Source organism: Molossus molossus, unplaced genomic scaffold (genome assembly GCF_014108415.1).
Source record: "Molossus molossus isolate mMolMol1 unplaced genomic scaffold, mMolMol1.p scaffold_m16_p_6, whole genome shotgun sequence".
Taxonomy (NCBI): domain Eukaryota; kingdom Metazoa; phylum Chordata; class Mammalia; order Chiroptera; family Molossidae; genus Molossus; species Molossus molossus.
The window spans coordinates 1,317,145-1,344,478 of record NW_023425399.1 but is presented as its reverse complement, the minus strand read 5'-3'; the positions used below and the strand labels follow the sequence as shown (position 1 = coordinate 1,344,478).

Below are 27,334 nucleotides of genomic sequence, written 5' to 3'. Positions count from 1 at the left end.
CCTGAAGCTAACGCCCAAGGCTGTCTTGCAGGCCTCCCTGAGCCAAGAGGCGGGCAGGTGGGCGGGGGTAAGGAGCTGTCGCCTGCATACCAGCGGCGTGGGCTGCCCCTGCTTGCCAACGCCAACCTGTGTGGGCTGCGTGAGGCTGATGACAGGGGGCTGGAGGGCACTGGTGACGGTGGCCGCAGTCTTCCCGGCCGTGCGCTGGACGGAGCTGCTCAGCACCACGGCCGTGAGCGCAGTGGTGGCCTGCAGGGCGGGTGGCTGCTGCTGCTGGCTCTGCTGGATGAAGGCTGCGGAGTCAGGAGTCAGCTGTCTCAAGGCGGGCAAGCTCCTCTGGGCGAAAACAGACACAGGGTTGGCAGGCGGCACAGCAGGGGTCCCGTCTCCCAAACTCAGAGGCACCCACTGGGAAGTTCTCAAGCTAAGGGAGTCGGCTGCAGAGCCTAAGGGCCCCCTCTGGGGTGGGAATCGGCCTCTGGCGCTCAGGGCCAAGCCCGAGCAGGCTCTCGGGGACCAGCGGCAGCGCTGCCGGAGCGCTCTCAAGGAGTCAGCAAAGGGACAGTGCTACCGAAACCCCGGGTCCTCGCCAGGGCAGGTGTCCATCAGCTCGCAGGCTCCCGGACCGCCCGCGGGCTGGCCCTAGGCTCGCTGCACGCACCCCAGAAGGCTGGCAGCGCTGAGGTCTCAGACCCCAGAACAGCTCCCAAAAGGACGCTGCACATTCTGCTGCGGTGCTTCAAGCTCTCAACCTGTGGTGCCCACTGTGTGGCCGCTCCCCCCGGGGCAGCACGGACGGGAAGGGCTTTGCCAGTACCTTCAGGAAAGGCACAAGGTAAGGTCGAGGTGAAGAATTAAGTTCTCGGTACAACCAGCTGGTGAAATCTTCTGCTTCAATTTTTCCGTCCTTGGAAAGAAAATTCGCGTGAAATCCCTGCAGGGCTGGAAGCGCACACACCCTCCTGGTGCGGCGCTGCTCTGGCCTCCCGGGCCCTGCCTGGTCTGCGCTGGACGGAGGCGACAGGAGGGTCACTGTGTGCATGCTCGGGCCGACCTGGGCGTCCTGGGTGTACGCCCGGCTGCAGGCTGACCAGCCCACCCTTGGTCTCCCTCACCAACTGTCACAACACTGCCCGGCACTGACCACGTGCCAGCCATCCTGCCAGGACTAGACCAGCCTGAGGGAACCTCCCCATCACAGTCACAGAGCTGCCAACACAGGTGCAGGTGTCAGGGACACTTTCCTTGGAGACGACAACCCCACCAAGGGCTGAGCCTCTGGGAGGAAGCCGTGCGGGACAGCTCTCCCAGGCCTCCTTCCTGCCGGCCGGGCAGGCCAGGTGTCAGGCCAGGCGTCGCCTGGGGACAGGGCAGGGCCTTACCAGCAGGTGCTGCACCAGCTCCTTCACCTTCGCCACCATCTCTGTGGACTGCTTGCTGGACGAGGCCAGCTTGATCAGCGTGGACAGGAAGTTCTTGCATTTCTTCACGTTCTCCATAGTTTCCTGCACTCGGATTGAAAAAACACCACTGAGCCCTGACCGATTTGGTTCAGTGGTTAGAGCGTCGGCCTGCGGTCCTGAGAGACCCGGGTTCAGTTCCCGCTAAGGGCGCGTACTTCGGTTGCAGTTTGTCCCCGGCCCTGGTCGGTTGTGCGGGTGGCGGCCACTTGATGTGTCCTTTCACATCGATGTTTTTCTCTCTCTCTCTGTTCCTCTCTCTCCCTCCCACTCTACCTGAGCAGCAAAAAAAAAAAAGCCCTGACCGGTTTGGCTCAGCGGTTAGAGCGTCGGCCTGCGGTCCTGAGAGACCCGGGTTCGGTTCCCGCTAAGGGCACGTACTTCGGTTGCAGTTTGTCCCCGGCCCTGGTTGGTCGTGCGGGTGGCAGCCACTCGATGTGTCCCTTCGATGTTTCTCTCTCTCTCCCTCCCACTCTATCTGTACAAAAGATGGAAAAATATCCTCGGGTGAGGATAAAAAAAAATAAAAACACCAGTGAGAAAGTCTTCACACAGATTCTCGTCATCACTGGTTCAGCTACAACACGTACACGAAACACGTGTCTCCTCCCTGACCCCTCTCGAGGGCGTCCAGTGCTCTCCTGCCTGCTGACGGGCATCACCCGGCCTGCGTCCGAGGACACGACCTCACAGCTGAGAGGGGCGCAGCTCACACCTCACTCCGTGGCAACTCCCTCCCAGAAACGTAACCAAGTGAAATGCAAGTGTGAGAGGACTCCGTAGGACGGTCACCACCGCGCTGGTTCACGTACAGAAAAACCTGCATCTGCCCAGACGACGGAAAGGCATTGAGTGGGGCGCCGTGACCAGCGCTGGTGAGAAGCCGGAGACAAAGTGCGGCCCGGGCCGAAGACCCCTGCAGGCAGGATGCGCGGGCACACGCCGAGTGGGCCGCGCTGCTCTGCACACGGGCGCCACAGTTCACCTGGCTCCTCCCAGAGTCAGTCCGGGCCTCTGTCAGCGTGGGGTCCTCCACACACGCCGTCTGGCCCCAGAGGCACGCGAGGCAGGCGGCACTCACCGTGGTAGCTGTGGAGGTGGTGGTGGCCCCTGGGACAGTCCGCTGAGGTGTCCCCGTCTGAACAGCCGCTGCCGTCCCAAGAGAAGCTGTCTGGGCAGTGCCACCCAGAACAAGCTGAGGCTGCAAGAATCCAAAACATGAGGTCAACTGAGGCTGCGTACACTGGCCTGCTGGGGTGAGCCTCACTGGCCGTATGTGCTGGGGGACACGCCCCCTGGGGATCCGCGGCCACAGAGACGGGCCGTGCCCTGCACTGCAGTGCTCAGTGCCCAAGAAGTCAGATTTGCACCTGCATCAAAATGATAAAAACAAAGCCAGTCGCTGGAGAAACCTTGTTCTCAGAAGCTGATCCTAAAAGTTACCTTGTGACCAGTACAAATTACCTTGTTATTGTTAATCCCCACCCAACGATATTTTTGCATTGATTTTGAGAGAAAGTGGGAGACAGGGAGAAAGAAAGAGAAACATCGATGTAAAAGAGACACATCGATGCCTTGCCTCCTGCACAACCTCGACCAGGGCAGGACAGAACCTGCAACCCAAGTACATGCCCTTGACCAGGAATCAAACCCGAGACCCTTTGGTTCTCGGGCCGATGCTCAAACCGCTGAGCCAAACCGAACACGCCAAATTACTTTTTAATAAGCAAACCAGATCCCATCCTCAGAAAGTACAAAAGCCAAACAGACCAAGTGCAGCAGAAAACGCCGCTGCCTGGCCTGTGCAGAGCCTGTGACAAGCCAGCCCTCCCACAGGCCACTTGTGATGGTGGGCTGGGCCCCAGCCCCTTCCACCGCCGGACTGGCCTTGTCCTTGTTCTGCAGGAGTGAGTCTCATCAAGAAGCATCACGAGGGGGGCTGGGAGCAACGGGAGAAACGGAGGAAGTCCGGAGGGCCACCTGCTGAACGAACGGACAGCCAGACGCACCACGGGGCAGTCCCACCCGCTGCAGAGGTCGGGCTCCTGGCAGTGGTTCGGCAGCAGGGTCATGAGCAAACAAACTGGTTTTCTCAATTGGTCAGCCAATTTATAAAGCTAGCCTTCAACACTGTCTCTCCCCTTTTTCAAATGCTCCTTTCTTACGACTTTTGGAAGCAGGAGCAGTGCAACCCCTGTGCCTGCCTCAGTGGTGCCCGGTGGCCCCCCCCAAGGCACCCCCCAGGCTGCAGACACCGGCTTCTGGGGAAGCCAAGGAGCTGCAGGTGGTGACGGCTTTTCTTTACAGTCTGTCTGCTTCCACTTGTAACATGAAGCATGAATCATCACTCTTGTCACCAGCAAACGTCAAACTCAAACCTCAGGGAGAAAACCACCGCTGCCACCTCTGGGCAGCAGGGGCAGCGGAGAGCACGCAGGGTGCTTCTCATCCTCAAGGTCTTTCCTTCACACCAGGACTTGTCCCCACACTGGCTCCTGCCGGCCCCAGCAGTTCCCACTTAGGAGAGACACACTGTCTGCACAGAAGCGGCCACCAAGCTGCCTATGCCCCACCGCCTTCTGGGAACCTCTCCTGTGCAGTGGGAACTCAGGTGTGCCAACCAGACCCCACTCGAGGCTTAAGCCTGCGTCCTGGAAAGTCCCAACTCCTCGGCGGCCCTTCCAGGTGTGAAGCAGCCCGACCACCCACTCCTGGTGCCACAGGGACAGGAAGACGAGATTGGGTGGGGGGATATGGGGCTGCTCCAGACCTTCTACCCCTCACCGCTCCAGCTAACCCTGGGCCGTGGCTGCCTCAAAAGGAACGCAGGACGGCACCGACAGCCCCGCACTGCCAGGGGACCAACACAGACTAGCAACGTGGCAAAGCGCAGCCCGGGCCCACGCAGATGCCTGGTGACACCTGGCCAGAGCCACAGAACCTGCTCTCAGCACCACACCCGGCTCCGGTTGCTCCGACCTGCTGGCTTCACCAGGTCCTCCGCTGTGACCGGAGGGGCCAGCCTGGCCAGGGCACCAGAGGCTGAGCTGTGGGGAGCGGCACAGCCCCCGACAGTGGCACACACAGGCAGGACAGGGCCAAGGACAGACCGCAGTTGCGGTGCTGGGGTGACAGGGGCACACGGCTCTCCGCACGAGCACAAGGCCCCGCTCCTCCGACTGCCTGCCACCCATGAACGAGGCTCCTTCCTGTCCTCTGGCGGAGCGCAGCTTCAAAGTGCACCAGTGCCCAGTCCGTGCCGCTTTAAAGAGGAACCCTGCCCAGCCTGTGCTGCTCGTCAGAGAAAGACCCCCTTCTTCGGGGCAGCCTTCCTCCCAAAACTGCCCCGCGGCCACACCCCAGCTGACTGCCCCTGCGCCCAGGCCACGGCCTCACCTGCACTCCGGGTGAACGCTGCAGTGCGGCGGCCGGCTGCACCGTCGTCTGCGCCTGAGACACCTGCTTGATTATGGTTGTTGGGGTCACCTGCCGGGCGATGATAGGCGTCCCGGGTGCCTGGAAAACAAGCAAGACTCATCTAAAAGGAGCAACAGTGTGAGCATCCCCTACCACCCGTGCCCCCAAATCAACTCAGAACACAAGTCTGTTCACAGTTTCCACAGAGCCACCCTAGTCCCGAGGTGTGTCACCGTCAGTGCGGGCTCGCTGCCTCCCTGCACCGCATGGAGAGTGCCCTGGACATCTCTATCAACGCTACCCACGTGGTCCGTGAGGAACTCATGTATCCGGGAACCCGTCCCGGGGGGACGACTTGTGATTCCGTCCGAAAGCACCAGAGTGGCGAAGGCAGTAAGAAGCATGTCCCCTGGCTCTAAAGACCGGCCACACCTCAGCCTGACCAGCAGATGGCTCGCGTCCAAACAAGGGGACGATGAGGGTGGGCTGGGAGGAGGCGGGAAACAACGCTGAGGCCGGACAGCGACACGCAGCCAACAGCTCACATGAGGCCACGACCACGTGGTCTGCCTGCCAGGGACACAGCAGACCTGGGAGACTGAGCTGCTGCCCACCCACAGCGAAGGGCCCGTGTGCCTCCAGCAGACGCAGGCTGCCCACTCAGTGCAGGGCGCCAACCCAGGGGACGCGCCGACATCACGGAGGAGCGGTTTTCGAGAGCGTTCCGTCTCCACGTCCGCCACTAACCAGACCACTAGCTCAGAGCAGCAGACACACGCAGCAGACAGAGAAAGAGGGGACCGTGCTGGGCCCACAGGGAAGCCATGGCATGGGCATGGGCATGGGCAGCCCCGCCGCTCCTTAGCCTCGGAACCTGGCCCAGCACAGCCTCCAGCGCCTGTGGGGAAGGTGGGGCCTAGTCGGCAGGACCTGGCCGAGCCCTCCTGTGCTCCCTGTCCCTCATCAGACTTCAAGCCTCAGCTCGGGCCCGCAGCAGCTCTGCGGTGTGAGCCCAGCACACTGGCCACTCCGCGGAGAGGAAACTGAGGCGTGGGCAGCTGGGGTCGCCGGGAGAGGGCAGGGCCGGGCCAAGCGTCACTGCTCAGGACTCAGCCAGCCCCTCCGCGCTGGGCTGTCCAGGACGCCAGCGTCGTCACCCGCTGGTAGGGCAGAACGCCAGCCAGACGGCCTGGGCAGGCGCGGGGTGCACGCATGACTCACCTGGACGGTGGAGATCTGGACAGGTGGGGCACTTGTGGGGGTTGCAGGGCGGGGCGCCATGGTGGTCTGAGGCTGGGCCTGAGCGTGGGCCTGGGCCTGCATCTGGGCCAAGGCCTGCTGAGGGATCATTAGCAACTGCCCGTTCTCGCTGCGCACGAGGACCATACCTGGGGACAAAGGACACCTGGCGTCAGAGCCCGGGAGGCAGGGGCTCTGGGGGAGGCCTGGAGGCTCAGAGGACAAACAGGACCAGTGGTGACACACGGAGTGCTGGACAGCACACCAGACAAGACGCACGGGACGCGGCACGTATGGGCCTGGCCCACGGAGGCCACAGAGCAGCGGGGCTCCCTGTGTGCTCCTGCAGCCACACTGCCGCCACCCCACCCCGCGCTGGCCTCAGGGCGTCCACCCACTCCAGAGGAGGACGTGGGCACAGGGATGCCGAGGGCCTGGCAGAATCCCCACAGGCACACACTCTCTCCCACATAGGCTGCCAAGTGCTCACAAGGTGGCAGGTGGCAGGGAGAGGTCTGAGGTCCCACCTGGAGCCTCAGACCCCAGCACAGCCCGGGGCAGGTGCTCCACCCTCCCCCCACCACTCCTGTGACCAGGGGAAGCTAGGACCCAAGAGATACAGCCACACCCTGGACTTCCCAGCCTGCTATCCTGTGGAGCCCCAGACAGACATTCCCTCCAGCACAGGACCCCGTGGCACCCAGGCGCCTCGCCCTCTGGGTGTGGGCAGCATGGTGCCCACGGCACACAGGGAAGGACCACAACACAGGTAGGGAGAACCACTCACACTGTGTGCTCAAGCTGTGTCGCCGGAACGCAGCCCAATCACGCAGGCTCGGCACTGACTCCAGCTTCGAGGACCAGCTCTCACGTGCCCGTGCCCTCAGACCACGCTCCACCTGCACGCGCGATTCCCACAGGCGGGGCAGCGCTGCGAGGGGACCTTCGCGGCCTCCGGCAAGGCCGCAGCAGCTGGCCCAGCCACTGGCCAAGTCTCCACCCTCCCCTCGGGCACAGGTGCACACGGCCCTCTCGGGAAAGAGTGAGCCAGGCCGAGGGTGTCCTGTGGGCGTCACACCTCCCCAGGCTCACGTCTACAATTCTTGACCCAAAAGAACCACCTTTATGCCCATTAGCATCCCTTTTAAAATAAACCATGCTGAAATCACCAAAACAAAACAAATCAAAAAACCAGGCTGCTGAGATCCCCCAAACCAGGGAGCTGGTTGGGCTGGCGAGGGCAGCTGGAGACAGCCGTGCAGCCACCGAAGTCGGGTGTAGGACGTCGCCGACTGCCCAGCCACCACCCAGGTCCATGCTGTGCTGGGGACCACAGAAGAGAAAACGTGGCGAAACCCCGTGCCACCCTCTCGAACCACCACCACTCATCTGTCCACGTGGGACCCTGCTCCTCCTTCAGGACTCTAGACACTGAGTCACCGCTGGCAGGACCAGGGCCACAGGAGGCTCAGCAGCACCACAGCTTCATGCCCAACGTCACACTGGTAACATGGCAGCCAGGGTCTACACTCTAGTTACCAGATGCTTTGTTGATTAAAAAGTTACATTGATGAAAAGTTAAAGAAATACTTAAGTAATAAATATTCATGAAGTTGCAGTGTGGTTAAGATGCTAATGAAGTAAAAGTGTAAGAAAACACGCTGTTGGCAAGTTGCCTGTGGTTAGAACAAGTCAGGGAGGGAGTCACAGGTCCTGCCAGGGCTGGGACTTCAAGCAGGGACTCAGCCTCTCGGGTACTGAAGGATCTGCACGCCCAGCCACTGTGGCTCAGCTGGTTGTAGCGTTGCCCATGCACAGAGAGGTCACCAGTGGAATTCCTGGGTGGGACACAAGCCCAGGTTCTGTGTCCCAGGTTTTGGGTTTGACCCCCGTCAGGTACTTGGGGAGGCAACTGACTGATGTTTCTCACACCCAAGATCTCTCTCTCTCCCCCCCCTCTCCTTTCCTCTCTCTCTGACACCAACAAAGACATCCTTTCACGGAATCTGCGAGTGGATGTGAAGTGGGTAAGCGAGAGAATGACAGCCACCGCACACAGGCAATTCGGCGGCTACAGAAACAGTGCTCCACTCCAGCCACCAGCGCTCCTTAGGGGAAGGGAAGTCTGTCTACACACATGGTGGGCGTGCAGGCTGTGCTAGGGTGTGTTTTCCTCTGGCCTCCTGGTTACAATGTATCACCATCACAGGCGGAAAGTCAGACACATTCCAACACCAACATCTGCATCAACGCCAGTTTTAATGACATTATCACAGCTCTGGATCTTGTAGACTGGTTCTACTCCCTCATGTCAGACACACAGAAAGTATGTATTCATGGAAAAGGCAAAGAAACACAGCTCTCTCCCAAAATGTAACTGAAAATTTTAGAACAAAGGTTGTGAAGAAAGAACAGCCTGCGCTCACAGGCAGCACCAGCCTGGGGTCGCCATCCGTCTGACTCCATCGGAGAAGGAGCCCTGCAGGTGTGGCCCACGCCTTACAGAGCGGCCACCGAGTGCCCAGCGCCTTTCCCCTCCACACACGCCCTCTGGCTGCTTCGCTTCCACAGTGTCCAAGAAGGGCTGTGTGCCATGGGCCAAGTCCGTCCAACCTTACTGGGGAAGAAGACCACAGCTGACAGTCAACGACTTCCATGTCAGCAGCCCCTTCGGATTCTCCTTCCCGCCAACGCGGTCAGTCCCAGGCCAACAGGTCAGTTCCGAAAGGCAGTTAACAGGGGTGGCGGGAGTATGAACTAGGGCTTTGCCTCCTGATCAAACCCCACCTTGGCCTGGGCCACCCTCCCAAACCCCTCGCCGGCGACCTCCTTCCTCATCTGCAGCCTCCCACTCGGCCACCCGGAACCGGAGCCGACGGCCGGCGGGAGCAGTAACTGTGACGCACAGATCGGGCAGGGAGAAGACAACCTAGGGTTTCCTCTGTTCACAACAGAAAAGAAATGAGGCAGGTGCGAGGGCACGGAAGGTCCCAACCCCGCACCCTTCGGTCGCCGGCTGCACACGTCTGCCCCTGCTCTGCCCGCCGCCCGCGGCCTGTGCACTTCGATGCCGGGAAGAAAACTCAGGTCCCTGTGTGGATGTTCACTTCTGTATTTCCTCCTTTCCACTTCTTACATCATAATTCCATGTCACTTAACATTCCTCAAAGACCATGTTCGGTGCTACATGATGCATCACCTGACATGTATCTACAACGTCCGTGCTGGTGGGAAAGCTCTGGCTTCAGAGTCACACTCAAAGCATCACACCCTCCACCAGCACCAGGAAGGCCGCCCCGCGGGCTGCAGCTGAGCTGCGCGTGCTCACCGGCATGGAGGGCCCCGACAGCTGCCCGTTCAGGAGGCCAGGGCACCCGCCAGGGTGGGGAGTGGCGGGAGTTGAGCAGCGGGCAGCCCTCGGAGACCACGCTCCCTTCTCCACCCCAGCAGGACCACCAGATCTTAAGGACTGAAGGAGCCCTCCGGCCTTGACGCACCAGAGTGCAAGGTAAACGCAGTGTTCCTACCCAGTTACTGTTTTTCTGATCCTTCTCACACCATTTTTTACTGTATCCAGACGAAAATGCAGGTCAGCCCAGGTGCACCACACGCTGACCAGGCACTTTCGGACTCACCTGGGGACCTCCACTGGGAAGAAGCCCTGCTGAGGACACACTTCAGCACAGCTCACCCATCACGGCCCTCACACACTGTCCTCACCTGTCCAGGGGCTCCTGGGCGTGCAGGCGAGTGTGGGTGAGTGTCAGCGTAGGCGAGTGACTGTGTGTGAATATCAGTGCCTGTGAGTGTGGGTGAGGGAGGAGAGTGTGGGCGTGGGTGAGACTGCGTGCCCCTTAGTGTGTCCAAGGGACAGGTGCAGTAATGGCAGTAACACACAGACGCTCCATCACCCAACACTACATGGCACGGCGTCTTTACGTGAGAGTCTGAAACTTAACATTTGCTTTACAGTGTAAGTAGACATAATTATTTTTTAAAATTTTTTGTTAATCCTCACCCAAGGATAGTTTTCCACTGATTTTTAGATAAAATGGAAGGGGGTGGGGGGAGAGACAGAAAGAACATCGATGTGAGAGAGACACATCAACTGGCTGCTTCCTGCATGACCCCGACGAGGATCAAACCTGCAACCCAGGAACATACCCTTGGCCAGGAATCGAACCTGCAACCCTTCAGTCCGCGCACCAATGTTCTAACAACTGAGCCAAACCAGTCATGGCTGGACACACAATTTAAAACAGCCAAAATGTTAAAATTATTTTCCAACCATGTAATAATACTGGTAATAAAAACTCCCTGCCTATGGGCGTGCATTAAGACTTTTTCTTAAAATCAGCGTCTGGTGGCCTGTTTGTGCTGTCTGTAAGGCTGGGCCGGAGGGAGGTTCCACTGGGGCACACACTTCAATGCCACCTGGGTGGTCTGGGCACAGCATCTTCACATAAAAGTACCTGAATCAGCCCTGGCCAGTTTGGCTCAGCAGTTAGAGCGTCGGCCTGCGGTCCAGAGAGACCCGGGTTTGGTTCCCACTAAGGGCACGTACCTGGGTTGCAGTTTGTCCCCGGCCCTGGTTGGGTCGTGTGGGTGGCAGCCACTTGATGTGTCTGTCTCTCTCTCTCTCTCTCTCTCTCTCTCTCTCTCCCCTCCCCTCCGCTCCCTTCCCGCTCTATCTGAACAAAACATGGAAAAATGTCCTTGGGTGAGGATTTTAAAAAAATGTACCTAAATTAGCCAGGCCGGTGTGGCTCAGTGGTTGAGCGTTGACCCCTGCACCAAGAGGTCACCGGTTCAAGTCACAGTCAGAGCACATGCCCAGGTTGTGGGCCAGATCCCCAGTAAGGAGCATGCAGGAGGTGGCCAGTCAATGTTCTCTCTCATCAATGTTTCTATCTCTCTCTCTAAAATCAATTAAGAAAAAAATATATTAAAAAAAAAAAAGTACCCAAATTAGTCAATAGTGTACTCTCTTTTTATCTGATGTTCAGAAAAAATTATTTCAAACCAACCCCTAAGGCAAACACAGCCAATCGGGTGAGGCCAACAGCCAAGAAAAATGAAATAAGAGGCTAGTGTCAACCTTACTTCTGTACAGTGAGACCTCGACATGACAGCCTGATTTGGGGGACGGGTATCCCTGAAAGCTTCAAGTCCGTTACATAATAAAGCAGGCTTTCCGAATATGTTACATTAAAAAACTGGCAAGTTAGTTAGTTTACTGTTTTTATTTATGTAGACGTGGTGGTGGAATTAAAATTAAGTGTGTGTGAAAAGTTTAATTTCACAGAAAAGTTTTCTATGTGTATTGCAGTAATTTTGAACTCATACTGAACAGGTCTAGTAAATGCATGTGTTCACTAGTCACTATGAGTAAGCAAATGCACACGGCAGAGGCGTGGCTTAGCACACGTGGGAACATCTGGCACACGTTAAAACTGCTGCAGAAATTCATGCCACGAGACAACAGAACCAATTACCACACACACCGTGGTGTGAGAACATGCTGATCATTTGCCAAACACTGTTTATAAGCAGTGACACTTGGATTTAAATATGTAGACTATGGTTGTAGTTATGTAATATTTACTGATGTTGGAAAAATTACTAAAATGTTTTTTCCAACATATGGCCTATTCACTAACATTTGTTAAAAATAACATAGAACTGCCCTGGCCAGTTTTGCTCAGTGGTTATAGCGTTAGCCTGTGGTCCAGAGAGACCCAGGTTCGGTTCCTGCTAAGGGCACGTACCTTGGTAGCACTTTGTCCCCAGCCCTTGATGGGTCGTGCGGGTGGCAGCTGCTCGATGTGTCTCTCTCACATCGATGTTTCTCTTTCTCTCTTCCTCTCTCTCCTTCCCACTCTATCTGAACGAAAAACAGAAAAATGTCCTCGGGCCCTGGCCAGTCTGGCTCAGCAGTTGGAGCGTTGGCCTGCAGTCCAGAGAGACCCGGGTTTGGTTCCTGCTAAGGACACGTATCTCGGTTGCAGTTTGTCCCCGGCTCCAGTTGGGGTCATGTGGGTGGCAGCCACTCGATGTGTGTCTCTCACATCGATGTCTCTCTCTCTCTCTCCCTCTCGCTCTATCTGAAGATAAAAATGCAAAAAAAAAAAAAAAAAAGAAAAATGTCCTCGGGTGAAGGTAAAAAAAAAAAAAAAAAAAAAAACAATAAAATAAACTAACGTGAAATTAATTACAATAAAATTACCTGTTAATTTCATTATAAACAAACCTTGGTTCAAAACATTTTAAAATTAACAGGGTGTTAATTTTCACATATGACATACAGAGCGGAAATTCTGTCTGTTAAATCTGAAGTCCGTTAAATCGAGGCCTGCAAAATTGAGGGTCTGATGTACCGTCAATGAAAAGGTATCTGAAAAGCTGATTGTAATTTGGGTGAGGTTTCCTGCCCACATCTGCCAATGGCAGGCACGCAAACCCCAGACAGGGCTCGAAAAGGAGGACAGCTTGAGCCGAGGGTGGGGGTCCACACCTCCCTTCTCATTTCGTAGCTGACATTAAGTCTTGATGAGACTTAGGGCCGCAGGGGTTTAAAGCAGCACGTCCCCTGGAGGTCCTTCAGTGCTGTAGTCAAAAACCTCACGAAGGTGCACACGTGCACGCATGTGTGTACACGCACGAGCACACACGCCTTCACGCACGAGTACACAAGCACGCGCACAAGCACACACGCATGAGTACACAAGCACATGCGCACATGCATGAGTACACAAGCCCACGCACACGCGTACACGCACAAGCACATGCCCACTGAACAAGAATGAGCACGGGAGGAGGGTCTCTGCTGGCCTCATGTATTTCCACGCAGGCCAACACTTCCAATAAACAGGCCTAGAGTACAATTCCTGAAAACTCACGTCAGACTGAAAGAGAAAATCCACACGCGCATCAGTACAGGAAGAACGGCACCGGACAAGATCGGACATCACCCATGACAGGAGTCCTCACCAACAGGAAGAGAAGGAAGCTCTCGACCTAAGGAACGAAGGGTGTCTCTGAACACCCAGAGCTTACACCCAACGGGCGGCTGCCCCCCGGGAGCGGCCAAGGCTCATGCTCCCATCTCAGGGCTTCTGCCCACGGGCACTGGAGGCTGCAGCTGCGCCGCAGCAGAACCAGACCAGAGAGGAGGAACGTTGCCGACGTGGGGCCTGTCTTTACAGAAAACCTGAGAAATCCACAGAGTCCTGATAGGGACTAACATGTGAGTGAAGCACAGTCACAGGATTTAAAGTTAATACTTAAAAAGCAATTGTGTTTCTAAATGTTAACAACAAATGACTGGAAATGACCACTTTTAAAAATACCATTTATGCAACATAAAAACGTGACTGTTTAAGGATCTATTTCACAAAACACGTTAAGGACAGACACTGAAAACTATAAAGTACTGCTGCAAGACACTCTGGGAGACCTGCTACATGGAGAGGTTTACCATGTTCATGGATCAGAAAGCTCACTACTCTTGAGATGTCCATCTCACGAATCTGACAGATTCAACACACTCCCAGGCAAAATATCAAAAAACGTTTTTATAAAAAAAATGACGAGCTGATTCTAGAACTTGTATGGAAATACAAGGACCCAAATAGCTCCAAACACTCTGAAAAGGGGCAGGCAGGCTCAGTCTAAGTCCGCCTCTCCAGGGGGCGCCTGTGGCCACGTCCTGTCTGCTGGTCTCCAGGGGAGTGGTCGGAGAATTCAGCAGAGACAGGAAGATGCTCTCGACAAACAAGGCTGGAGCACCTGGAAATCGTGGAGGAGAGAAGATGAACCTCAACTCCTACCTGACAAATATCCCAAAATTAACTCAAATTGGATTGAGCAAGAGCTGAAACCATAAAAATTCTAGAAGAAAACACAGCGGAAAACCCCTGTGCCTGAAGTTAGGCAAACATTTCTCTGATGAGACATAAACTCTGAAAGAAGGAAAATGATAGCCCAGACTTCCTTAAAATCTGAAAGCTGCTCTTTGAATGGGAAGGGACAGACTAAGAAAATATTTATAAAACAGTTCCTTTTGATAAAAGACTTGTATCCAGAATATGTTTTTAAAACTCTTACCAAATCAATAATAATAAAACAAACAACCCAATTAAAACCACAGGCAGAAGATCTGAATAGACGCTTCACAAAAGATATGCAAATAACAAGCACACACATGAAAAGATGCTCATTAGTCACTGGGGAAATGCAAATTAAAACCTCAGTGGACTAGCACTACACCCAGAAATGGCTGGAAGCAAAGACTGACCACAAGCACGGGCGCAGACCTGGGGTGGCCTGTACCCTCTGCCTGGGCGGGGTGGAGCACAGCCACTCACTACGTGGCCAGATACAGCCAGAAATGTCACTCCCAAATCCAACAAGACCACTCCTGGGTGTCTACCTAAGAGAAATTAAAACTCGGGTCCACAAGACTCACAGGGATGTGCGCAGAGGCACAGGAGGAGTCAGAGTGGGAATAACCCGAAGCGGGAGCTGGGCGGGCTGGCAGCAGTCCACCCCAGCACGGGCCCTCCTCCTGGTGAGAAGGTGTGGCCTCCTGGCACCCCCCTCCCCCCCAGGCTCACCACAGGCCTGCCGCCTCTTCCCCCCCCCCCCCACCACCACTCTCCCCCCACTGCTCCAGGCTGCAGCTCAGCTCGCTGTCTAGAAGGTTCCTCTGCCGGCATTCAGGGGCTCCCTAACCAGCCCAACCCCCCGCTCCATGCCACAGCCCTGCCTGTGTCTGAGCTCCGTGGGGTGGGCACAAGCTCCCCTCCAGCACCCCCGCACAGGCTGCAGTGCCCGGCACTGAGCTTGTGTTCCATCAGCCCTGGAGAGCCAGCACAGGAACGTCCATCACTACTCGTCCATTCAAGTCATGCTGACCACAGAACAGGTAAGGACGTGGGGCGCAGAACTCGGGACAACACCAGGGATACTTAAAAAGATCTCTTGATGATGAGAATACAGATTACTATTCATTTCTCTTCCACACTTTTCTCTTTACCAAACTTTCAACGACGGGCATGTGTTACTTGGGAAGAAAGCAACTACTGAAGACTGGTAAGGCGCTGGCCAGTTCGGCTCAGCAGTTAGAGCATCGACTCTCAGACCAAAGAGTCTCAGGTTCAATTCCCAGTCAAGGGTACAAACCTGGGTTGCAGGTTCAATCCCTGGCCCCAGTGGGAATTGTGCAGGGGCAACCAATCAATGTGCCTCTCTCAGATTAATGTATCCCCCCCTCCACTCCCTTGCATTCTATCTAAAATTCAATGTAAAAATATCCTCGGGTCAAGATTAACAAAAACAAAAATAAAAAAGAGAGACCTGTAAGCACAGACTATGTAGTATTCCTTCTCTGAACTGCCACCAAACACGGGTGCAGCCAGAGGGAGATAGGGCAGAGCTGGGGTGGGTGCATGGCCCCGGTGGACACGTGGCCTCCACTAGTGAGGACCAGGCTGCGCAGGCCCCTGGGCTGCGGGACCCCTTGTCCCTGCGAAACGGGGAGAGGGGCTGAGCTTCCAGAGGCCTCGCAGGCAGGTCACGCAGCTGGGCCAGCCAGGCTCGTGGGCTGCCCACCGGGTTCCAGGGCCGGCAGACCTGGGACCCAAACCAATAGACAACACAGGTCACAACTGCCACCACGCCCTGAAGCACGGCGCGACACCAGGGCCGCGGTGAGCGGGCACTGCCAGCATGGCTGCTTCAGCTGCCGAGCCGCCGCCAGCCCAAGCGTAGGAGTCTCGGCACACAGGGAGACCCACGCGCCGGGCTGCACGCGGGAAGGAAGCGCCCGACAGCACAGGGCCGAGTCTGAGCACGACACAGCTTCGGGCCGTCTCACTGAAAGAACCTCAGCGTGGTGACAGCTTACAGAAGGGGCACGGGCCAGGCTGCTGCAGCGCTCAGCCCCTCCCCTCAGCGTGGTGACAGCTTACAGAAGGGGCACGGGCCAGGCTGCCGCAGCGCTCAGCCCCTCCCCTCAGCGTGGTGACAGCTTACAGAAGGGGCACGGGCCAGGCTGCCGCAGCGCTCAGCCCCCTCCCCTCCGCACGAGGGCAGCGCTCCATCTGCCTGGGGACAGGTCGGCTGGCCACAGAAAGGACCAGGTCTCCTGCTAAGCTCTGAAACATGCACATGCACACGGTCACATCCACCATGGAAAGTGGCAGAATCCAGGGAGCCAGAACCCAAGTCACTGCCCACACTCAAGTCCCCCACCAGGACATCCAAACCCAGGGCTGCTGAGTAACAGCACCACCCAGGACCTTGCTCCCTGGGGGCCCCGTCCGGGGCTGTCCCATCCCCTTCTTCCTCCTACTTCCACCCTTCTGACACCTAGTCAGGCTGGGCCACCAACACTGGCACCATGCTCATGCTGTCCCACAATGAGGTGGCCCCCCCTTTGTCATTGCAGAGGATCACTTTCTAACACCAGTACCAAAATCACCCCTGAATGTACCCTAAAGCCCCAGAGGGCTCAAACTGAGCCAGCTCCCTCCTGGGCACTGTGGCACCTTGGTCACCTGAACCCCAGAGCAAGGAGGAGACCTGCCCCATGGGGACTGTGGTGTACCCAAACACTTTTCTAAAGACACAGAGCTCATGGTCACGGTCTGATGAGAATCAGTCTAGGGCGGTGCTCAGCCTGGGCACACCCCCCATCCTACCCCCCGGGGGTACTGCGCTCAGCCCCGGCACACCCCCGTCCTCCCTCCCGGGGGTACTGCGCTCAGCCCCGGCACACCCCCGTCCTCCCTCCCGGGGGTACTGCGCTCAGCCCTGGCACAGCCCCCGTCCTCCCCCCCGGGGGTACTGCACTGCCCAGTCATGGCTGGGACAGCTGAGACTCTGAGGGTTGAGGGGACTTGGCCAGCTTGTCAGCAGTGGAACCTGGCTCTCTCTGAGGCCTCCTGACCTTGGCCACAGGACAGGGACAGGCAGAACCCCCTGCAGAGTGGAAAGTGGACTTCCCTCTGGACAGCCTCCAGGCTCTCCCTGCCGCCCCCCAGGCAGCCCCTCCTGCCCTAGCAGAAAAGTTACAGTCAGGTTGCAGGATACGAGGCTGATACATAACAGTCAGTCTCTTTTCTATAAACCAGCGAGGAACAAGTGGAATTTGACATTAAAACACAGTACCATTCACAGTAGTGCCCAAAAATGAATTACTTAGATATGAACCTAACAAGATACAGTCTACACAAAGCCAACAACAAAACTCTGACAATTAGAAGAATGAAATAAGTGAAAAACATTCCACATTCAGGGACAGGACACCAAGGTGTCAGTTCTTCCCAACCTGATCTGAAGACTCAACACTGTCCCATCAGACGTGGACAAACTGACCGCCAAGTGTACCTGGAGGCCAAAGACCCCAAACAGCCAACGGAGTGAGGAGGGAGGAGCAGGACGGCTGACGCGCCGCCGTCAGGATGACCGCACGGCCACCGATCAGGACGGTGGTTCCTGGGAGGAGCAGACACACCGATGGACCAAGCAGAACACTGCCTGCAACAGACCCGCAGAGGTGGTCGGCGGACTCGGACCAAGGAGCAAAGGCAACGCTATGGAGAAAGGACGGTCTCCTCAGCAAATGGCCGGACCACTGGACACCCACGTGCAAAACAATGAACCCACACACAGCCCACTTCCTTCACAGAACTGACCCAATGGGTCAGAGAACGACATCCAAAACGCAAAACCATAAAACGCCAGGAACATAACCCAGGAGAAAAGCCAGAGGACTTTGGGTTTGGAGGTGACCTTTTGAAGCAACACCAAAGGCACGACCGTGAAAGAGAAAACCGACGAGCTGAGCTTGATCCAATTTAAAAACGTCTGCTCTACGGAAAACCACATCGACAGCATCGGAAGACCAGCCTCAGAGGGGAGAGAGGTTTGCAAGTAACCGGGGACGAGCCGCAGCAGGACACCGGCACCCAGGACAGTCCGCTCACACCTGTCTGTGCTCCATCACCGGAGTCCTCCCTCTTCTCAGTAACACCCAGTGAGCGGGCACCAGCCCCCCTGACACCAGACCCACAAGCACCTCGGGTCACTCTGCACCCACCACACACACACCCTGCTCTCCGGCCAGAGCCACTGTGGAGAGAGCCCTGTGTCGCTCAGGACTTATGGTGACAGTGTCTTGCCGCAGTCAGGCCGCTGGGCACCCCACCCCCGAAGGAGGAGGCAGGAGCGCCCACAGCGTCTGTCCCCAAGTCCCTTCCTGCCTTCCAGCCCAGAGTCACCCGGCTGCCTCCCGCACGCCGCGCTGCCCTGCCCTGCAGGCGCCCTCTCCTCTGCTCGGCTACCCCTCTCCCTCACCCAGAGGCCAGCCCAGCAGGGCAGGGTGCCCTCGCAAGGTGACAGTGCCCCTCCCACCCACCCAGCCCAGCTACTGCCTTCTCGCGGCGACCTCCTCCAAGGGGCCTGACCACACACCTCGACCCCACAGGGCTGAGACCACCGCTCCTTCCAATGCCAGCTGGCTGCCCTGCACCGTGACCCCGAGTGCCCCTGGGCCCTGGCCCCCACTTCCTACTCTCTCAGCCCCTGCGGCCAGGCCATCACTGACTCATCCCACAGGTACATATCAGGGACCCACCAGGAACCACGGTGGCCACTGAGCATCTGTCCCCACTGTGCCGACGGCACAGACACGGGGTCCTGCAGACACAGCACAAAGTGAGGGACGCAGCAGCTCGGGAGGCCTGACCACAGACAACATGTCAACATGACAGCACCTGGGATGCGGTGGGTTAGATAAAACACACTAAACTCAAGGTCACCTTCGGACACCTTCCTGCTCTCTGCACTTCCTCACAGGCCTCTGGAAGTGCCGGTCATGCAGGTGCCCCTGGGTCGCCTCTGCCGACGCCCTGCCCTGGGGCTCCAGCCTGAGAAACAGCCAGAACCACACAGAACTGGGCCCCATGTGGGCTCCGCTGTGGGCAGCCCTGCCTAGCCTGCCCCCTCTGTGCCCTCAGCGCCCACTCTGTCCCACCCCAGGTGTCAGAATGCCCCAGGGCTCTGATGTCTTCTGTACCCCAGCTCTCTGTCTCTCCCCAAACCCGCTGAACACGCCATCCACACAGTTTAAATATCATCAATCTTTTAGGGACCCCCCCACCAGCCCTGAACCCACCTTTGAATTTCAGACTCACATCGCAGTTCTCCCGGTCACCACTGGGAAGTCTGGGGACGACCCACCTGCACACCTGGAACCAGCCTGTTCCCGGGCCCCACGCTACAGGGACCTGCAAGTCCGTGTGGCACTGGGGCAGCTGTTGGGCAGCATCACCGGGTGGGGGGTGCTTTTCACAAACCATGAAAGGGCTGAAGGAGCTGTGTGTCTCCACGGGACCCTGCGCCACACAGCACAGGACGGAAGGGCGCCAGCAATGTGGCATTTAAGTGGCCTCCCATCCCAGAAGATGGACCACAGCGTGGTGCTCTTTCCACTAAACTAAAGCAACATCAAACCCGTGTTCAGCCATGTCTGGGGAGAGGCCACGAGCAGGCGGGAGCACAGGTGTGGTGGCCACGCGGTGAGAGCACCTGCCAGAGGTGGGGGACGCTGCCAGGCCCCGGCTCTTCGGGGTGGTGCTTGCAGGTGCTTATTAAACTGTCTAAATGACACATAAATACAGCAGGCTGTGCCGAGACCAAAGACTGACTAACTCAATTCCACGCGTCTGACCCCTACACGTGGACCCTGTCCGCAGCTAGTCCCGTCTGCATTAAAGGCCTGGTGGACAGGCCACAAGCGCCTCTGCAGACTCCCTGACTCAGGCCGCGGGCACGCCCACCACACGAGCACTATGCTCACGCTGAATTTCCAGACGAGCGCAGCCAGCCACGCCCCCACCCTCAGCAAATCCAGAGCCTCACCTGCACAAGCTCAGGACTGCTGTCCCACCGCCAAGACCCATGGACACAGCCTCGGTGAGACACAGCGGCACGTGGGACCAGGGGCCAGAGTACCAAGGGCGCCTAGAAAACCGTGTTCTGGGCAGAAGGACCAGCAGCGACAGAGGGCAGCTGTGACCTGGCCTGCTGACCAGGGGACAAAGCGGGCTGTGCTGGAGCTGGGACAAGACCAAGACATCCCTGGGGTCAGGCCACGGCCGGGAGGGGGCGCTTCATTCCAGAAGCAACAGGAACCACGAGGTCCCAAGTGGAGCAGCCCCAGCTGGGGCTCAGGCGAGGAGAAGCCCAGAGAGAGCTCCCTGGGACCGAGACCACACCCTCCCAGGGGGAGCCACCTGGCCCCTGCCCTCCTACCCGCCCCGAGCGTCCAGGGCTGGCTTGACAGTGTCAGGAACACACACGATGAGATGAACGTTCCAGGATCTCCCACCAGAACAGTCACTGCAGTTCCCCGACAGCTCAGGTCTCTTTCAGGGAAACCAAATCTCACAGGTGAAGGTAAAGGACCCGTCCGTAGGCCCAGGCCCAGGCCCTGGGCACCCAGAAGCGGTCGGCTGCAGGGAGCCCTTGAACCAGCACACCCTCGGCACACAGAGGAACACAGACCCCATCGGCAGGTAGCCCGACACCATGCCCGCTTGTGACCCTCGAACAGGCTCCTCGCCACCTGAGGGGGACACGAGGACGGAGTATGGTGCCTCCTCACCACTTGCTTCCACACGTCGTCCCTGCCTGAGCGTGTCTTCGCGGGGACGAAACGCTGCCTGATCACCAGGGCCAGGCCTCTGGCTCTCCCCACTGGGGACAGTTTTCTCCACAGCCCACGGTCACCAAGCCAACACTGTCCCGGAGCAGTCTCAGAGACCCACGCAGAGGCACGTCTGGACTGGACCCCCCCTGGGCGAGGGCAGCCTCCCCAGGGCCCCGCCGGCCTGGCTGTCGTCAGTCCGGGGCGCAGAGAAGCTGCGGTGCGCGCGCGACAGAGATGCCGGCCGGACACCGTGCTCAGCAGGCAGGGTGGCCACGCAGATGCCGGTTCAGAAACGACGCTGCAGGCTAGACCCCCCCACAAGCGAAACTGCCGCAGCCCCAGCAAAGGCCAGCAGAGGGCAGGACACAGGTCTGGCCTGGGCTGGGGCTCAGGTAACGTTTGCTGACTGACCTCGCAAGGCCACCAGGGCTGCTGGTTGTCCAAGGCAGCTCCCTGCACAGGAGAAAGGGACCATGCCCCGCGACGAGGGTGCTCCTGACCCACCCCTCCCGCAGCGTGATCGCTGCACAGCCCACAGGAGCGGGACCAGGATGGACGAGACCCTGCTACCCAAGAAGCCCAGTGCCGCCAGACATTTCCTCGCCTCCTGCTCCTGGGTCTCCGGCACACGCGCGTGAGCTCGTGAACACCGCGGGCCTCTCACCGTGCACGAGACACTCCACTCTGTGGGCTTTCTCCTTAAACACCAGACGCCGCAGGAAGCAGGCACAGTGCCTGCACTGCCAGCCCCGATGGCCTGTCTGCAGGCCCAGCCCCTCTGGGAAGCGGCCTCGGGGTCTTTGAAAAGCTGTTCACCTCTGCCAGCCTCAGCAGCTCCATCCACGGAGGTCATCCTCACGGGTCCATGTGGCTCCAGAAAACCCCAGACTGTGAAGCACCCACCAGCACACACAGGAAGCCTAGGGTCGCACACACGAAACTGCAAAACCCCAAGCCTGTCAGCTCAACCACCCACCAAACGTAGTAACGTCCATTCTAAGCCCCTTTCTCAAATGAAAAGGCAAAGAAGCCAGGAGATAGCTGCTCCCCAATGACGACATTCCCACCTGTGAGAAGCTCTGAGCCCCACACCTTTCTCCCCCAGCTGGCAGCACTCGGACCGGCTGTGGCCGGCCCCAACCGCCACCCTCTCCTGGCGGCCACCTCCCCTGGGCCACCCTCTAAGCCACTGGACAGCCAGCCAAGGAGGACCTCACTCCTTTTCCAGCACCAGACCTCTTGGGGGTCTCATCCTGACCAACAGTTCCATCAAATTCCCAGACTCCTGACTTCTGACCTCATCTGACCTCTCCCCAGCCCCCACCTTACATTCACTGCCTCGTACCCCTGACACGTCCCTTCAGAAACAGCATCTCAAACTTCATGTATCCAAACAGGGACATCTGTCTCCCTCCCCTCCCCCACTGGCCATCTCAGTCACCCCTCGCCAGCATCCATCAGCACGTCCACAGCTCTGCGCCAAAGGGCACCGGGGCCCAGCCACCTGCCCTCACCTGGACACTGCCCCCAACCACCACCCCTGCATTCCACAGCCCAGACACACACGTGACCGCGGGACGTCGCACGTGCTACTGCTGCCCTGCCCGAGAGCCCCACGGTTTCCCAGCGCGCCTGCAGCAAACAACCCCGTGGCCCTCTGCACACCTGGCCGGCCCCTCACTCACCCACTCTGACCCCTCCGGACACTGTGCCTGGAACCCAAGCCCCAGGCTGCACAGACCTGGCTTCTTTCTCAAAACCGGGTCTGGGCTCCGCCATCACTGCTCCACTTCCTGGACCCACAGCAGTGCCCTCTCAGTGCTCAGCCTGGCACAGCGCTCTCTCCTTCTGCCTCCCAGCTGGCTGCCTGGCCCAACCACAGCCGAAGCACTTGGACCCCCACACCCCCGGAAGGAACGAAGGGACTGCAGTCTCCCCCAACTTCGTGTGAACAGGATGGAGTGCACTCAGTTAAAGAAACCAAGTCAACATTGGGTACAACTTTCTGGAGTAAGCCTAGAATGTATAGATTTCCAAAAAGTCGTCCCTGAGCCAGGTCTGAGAACCATGGTGTCAAAAGTACAAGCGGCGGGGCCTCTCGAAGGCAGTTTGCGTCAAAGCTGGAGAACGCTCACACCCCCGAGGCACAGACACCCACACGGAGAGGAGCCCCAGCAGTCATAGGGCCCAGGACAGCGGGGAACCAGGCAGAACAAGGGAGCTCCGCAGACCACTGAGGGGCTGGGGTGCATCCGAACACGGGCAGGCGCAAGCAAGTCGCACGGATGGGGGCCTGGGACGGACCGCGGGCGGCCCTCCTGCCACGGGCGCCAAGCTCCTGGGGGGCAGGGCACGGCGGTCTCGCTCACAGTTTTCCCTCTTTCCCAGCTTCCCACAGGAATGAAGTCGACCTCATAACCTAAGAGGTGGAGGACGGCCCTTCTCTCCCGGCTGGTCATCCTAATGACACAGCTGCACTGAGAAGTCCCTCAGGAGACCGTCCTTCCTCACCTGCCAAGGAGCTATCACGCCACCTCCGGCGCCACTGCTTCTGGTTCTGGCCCTTGTGCCAGGGCACCAGCAAGGGTGAGCCGGGCCTGTGCCCGGGACCCTCTGCGCGCCAGCCCCAGCGCCCGTCAGCTCGCACCCGTGTGGGTCGTGCTGGCACCAGGAGACGAAGCTCCGCTATGAGGGCAGGCACACTCCTTCATGGACTGCTCTCGCCCGGCTGGTCTGGCTTAGCGGTCGAAGCCTCAGCCCTCGGACCAAAGGGTCTTGGGTTCGATTCCAGGTCAAGGGCACGTACCTGGGTTGCAGGTTCAATCCCTGGCCCAGTCAGGGTCGTGCGGGAGGCAATCGATGTGTCTCTCTCTCATCAATGTTTCTCTGTCTCTCTACCTCTCTCCCTTTCACTCTACCTAAAAATCAATAAGAAAATATCGAATGAGAATTAACAAGAAATAAAATAAACTATAATGGGAAGAAAAAAATGAAAGTTTAAAAATGTAATAAAAGCTGTTCTTGAGCAGGTGCCTGTCCCACAGACTTCAGCAAAAACTTTAAAGTGTTAAGAGTCCTGCCGATCTGGCTCAGCGGTTAGAGCGTCAGCCCACGGACCAAAGAGTTGCGGGTTCGAATCCAGTCAAGGGCATGTACCTCAGTTGCAGTTCCATTTCCAGCCCTGGACAGGGCTGTGCGGGAGGCAGCCAACTAATGTCTCTCTCTCTCACTTCGATATGTCTGTCTGTCTGTCTGTCTCTCTCTCTCTCTCCCTCCCTCCCTCCCACTCCATCTGAAGATAAATGGAAAGGTATCCTTGGATGTAGATTTAACTAATTAAATAAATAAACAAGTAAATAAATAAATAAAGTTAAACATGCCCGGCTGGTGGGGCTCAGTGGTTGAGCGTCAACCCCTGCACCAAGAGGTCACTGGTTCAATTCCCAGTCAGGACACATGCCCAGGTTGTGGGTCAAATCCCCAGTGAGGGGCGATCAGGAAGCGGCCAATCCATGTTCTCTCTCATCGATGTTTCTATTTTCTCTCCTTTCCTCTCTATAAAACCAATAAAGAAAGAAAAAAAATTTTTTTTAATAAAATAGAAGTATTGAGCGTCCTGGCCGGTTTGGCTCAGCAGTTAGAGGGTCGGCCTGTGGACCAAAGGGTTGTAGGTTCAATTCCCAGTCAAGGGTACATACCTGGGTTTCAGGTTCGATTCCAATCCCAGGCCCGGGAGGGGCTCGTGCGGGAAGCAACCAATCGATGTGTCTCTCTCTCTTCTTCCCTCCCTCCTATTCTCTAAAAATCAATGAAAAAGTATCCATGGGTGAGAATTAACAATAAATAAAATAAAAGTGGAAAGAGCTTCTTCCTTCCCCTCCCCCATGACGACCTGCCGTCCCCACAGTACAGACACCCCACCACCAGCACCTTCGTTCCCCAGTGCTCAGTCCCACCGGCTGCCGCCGCGGCCTTTCCGTCTGCTGCGATCTGTCGCAGGCCAGTGGCCACTGCACTGACACAGAGCCCTGAGGAGAGCGCTTAGATGTCCTGGCTCCTAGTGTCCTGCTCTGTCCACTCAGACCACTGACTAAATAAATAAATAAATAAACTACATTTATTAATTTCTCTGCAGGCCAACCCTCTAACTGCTAGGCCAAACCGGCCAGGACTCTTAATACTCTTTATTTTATTTTACTTATTTACCTGTTTGTTTACGTATGCATACTTAGTTAACCCCAAAACAAGTCACTCCGGGCTTGAGAACCTCTTACCACTTGCCACTCAGGTTCTGAAATCTGACCACCCCTAATGGCACCATAAAGAACAGTCTTAGTTTCTCCCCAACCTCTGGGGCTGGAAACCACTGGACACAGGTCCCCCTAGGTGCAAGCTCCCTAACGTCTCGGATACCCCTCCCCTGGGCACACTGCTCCTCGCGAGTTCAGGGTCAGAGAAGCATGTGCACCCCTTCCTCCTCGGCCAGGTGGACGAGGCAGAAAGGTTCTGTCGAGGCTCCAACTTCAGGGTGCACGGGCGAAGGTGCCGCCCAGCGTCACAGGCCCCAGGCTGCACAGGGCTGAGTTCACGACACCCACTGTGGCAGGGCGGGGAGTACCGTGGCCTCCGTCCCACGACTCAGTCCCCTGCCCCCAGTTCCTGTCTACGGCCTCCAGCCCTGGCCTCCATCCTGTCCACTGCCTGTCCCGGGCCTCTGTCCCCGGCCTCCATCCTGTCCACTGCCTGTCCCGGGCCTCCATCCCCGGCCTCCATCCCCGGCCTCCGGCCCAGCCTCAAGCTATTCACACACAGTGGTGCATGGCCAGGCTGGCAGCCAGACATATAAGAGGGAGGACATCTATGCACTTTGCAAATTGGGGCAATTTTTATCTGTTTCCTGAACTTTTCAATTACTGGGACAGACACTTAAGGACACGTAAAAATCCGAAGTCCTGATTCAAAGCGTTCGCAGCCCTGCCACAGAGAGAGCCGGTCTCCAGCCTCACGCGGACTCCACAGCACCCCCACTTCACAGGGGTTAAAGGGCAATTACTCTAAGATGTGCTGAAACACACACGTGTGTAACTCACCGTGCCGCCCAGGAAGGACAGTCCCCCCAGCCTGCAGGCACACAGCACCCGGACAGAGGGTCCTGCCGCCACGCCCCGCCCCCACCTTCATGCTGGACGGCGGGAGGCTGGCCCGGGCCCAGGGAGCAAGGCTGCAGGAGGCCCAGGTGAGCGGATCACGGAGCAAGTATGAGGCTCCTGCTCCATCAACACAAAAAGAGCTAAAGCACTTTTGAGAACTATGCATATTTCCCCAAATCAGAGGCAACTTTCTCCAGAGTCCTTTTAAACCTCTGCTTCAAGATTTTCAAAACCAGTTGTTAAGATTTTTATCAACTCACATGTGACTGGAAAAGCTTTCCAGTCATAGGTCTATCAGCATGTGGACCCTGGGCAGGTGTGGAAGGGCCTGAGAGCAGGCACAGGCCTCCTGGTGCCGACAGGAAGCCCTGGGAGCCAGCCCTCGGGCCCTTGGTCCACCGACCACCCACGCGGCCAGGACACCACTTCCCTAAGTGCTTTCTCGCGAGGCCCCACGAACGGGACCTGCCTCTCCCGGGGCGTCACTGTGAAGGGCTGGGAAAGCCGCCACTTGGAGGGCCTCAGGGACCTCTTTCCTCCTCGTTGCTAAAATGCGAGGACCACCACCTCCAAGAGACACCCACTTATCCGTGAAACGGCATCCCAACCCCAGCGCCCAGACAACTCCGTCCACCGTAAAGATGCTGGGGACAGCCAGGAGCAAAGCCCGGACAGAGGACGAGGAAGAGCGCCCCGCAGCTCACCCCAGGGCCTCCCCTCAGTGGGCACTGTGGAAGGTTCTACGCCAAGGAGAACTGTCCAGTGCTGGCCATGGACAGCTCCCCAAAAGCTAGTTCTCTTTCTTTCCAAATGGCGCGGTTATCTAAGTACAGCATAAGGAAAACTGAGTTAAGATCTTTGGCCTAAAGCGAGACCCACACCCAGGTCCACTCCCTCTGCAGACAGCTGCACCCCTGTCCCCCATGCACAGGACAGGTCCCCCATGGCTGTGACCTCCTGCAACAAGCTCGGCGGGTTTACTTATGGACCAGCGCCAGCCGCCGCGGCAGGCTCCCGGGCCTGAGCACACTCTGCCTGGACAGTCTGAGTGAGAACAGCCGTCTGGAGCCCTCGTGGCTTCTACAGCCGTGTGATGCTTGGGACAGTGAGAACATGGGGCCTGGACAGCGTGTGCACACGGAGCTGCACGCCAGTTGGGCACCGTTCCCACACGCAATTTCGCAGGCTTCACCAACCCGACCCCTCCTGTTGGGAGAACCGAGACTCCAGGGAAACATGTTCTGCCCAGGGCAGAAAGCAACAGTGCCCTCAAGTAACATATCCAGCTGAGAACGTCCCTCATGCCAACGCACTTGCTGCAAGTTAGCCACCAGTTTCCAGTTCTAGTAACT

General features: G+C 57.6%; 1 protein-coding gene across 1 annotated transcript in view; it reads right to left on the bottom strand.

Annotated features, from left to right (window-relative positions):
• TAF4 (TATA-box binding protein associated factor 4) overlaps positions 1-27,334 on the bottom strand; it is a 53,119-nt gene that overhangs the window by 21,396 nt on the left and 4,389 nt on the right. Inside the window, 6 exon segments of the mRNA XM_036245433.1 lie at positions 91-336; positions 818-907; positions 1,383-1,505; positions 2,542-2,661; positions 4,857-4,976; positions 6,099-6,265. Of these exon segments, the coding sequence (XP_036101326.1) occupies positions 91-336; positions 818-907; positions 1,383-1,505; positions 2,542-2,661; positions 4,857-4,976; positions 6,099-6,265 (866 nt within the window).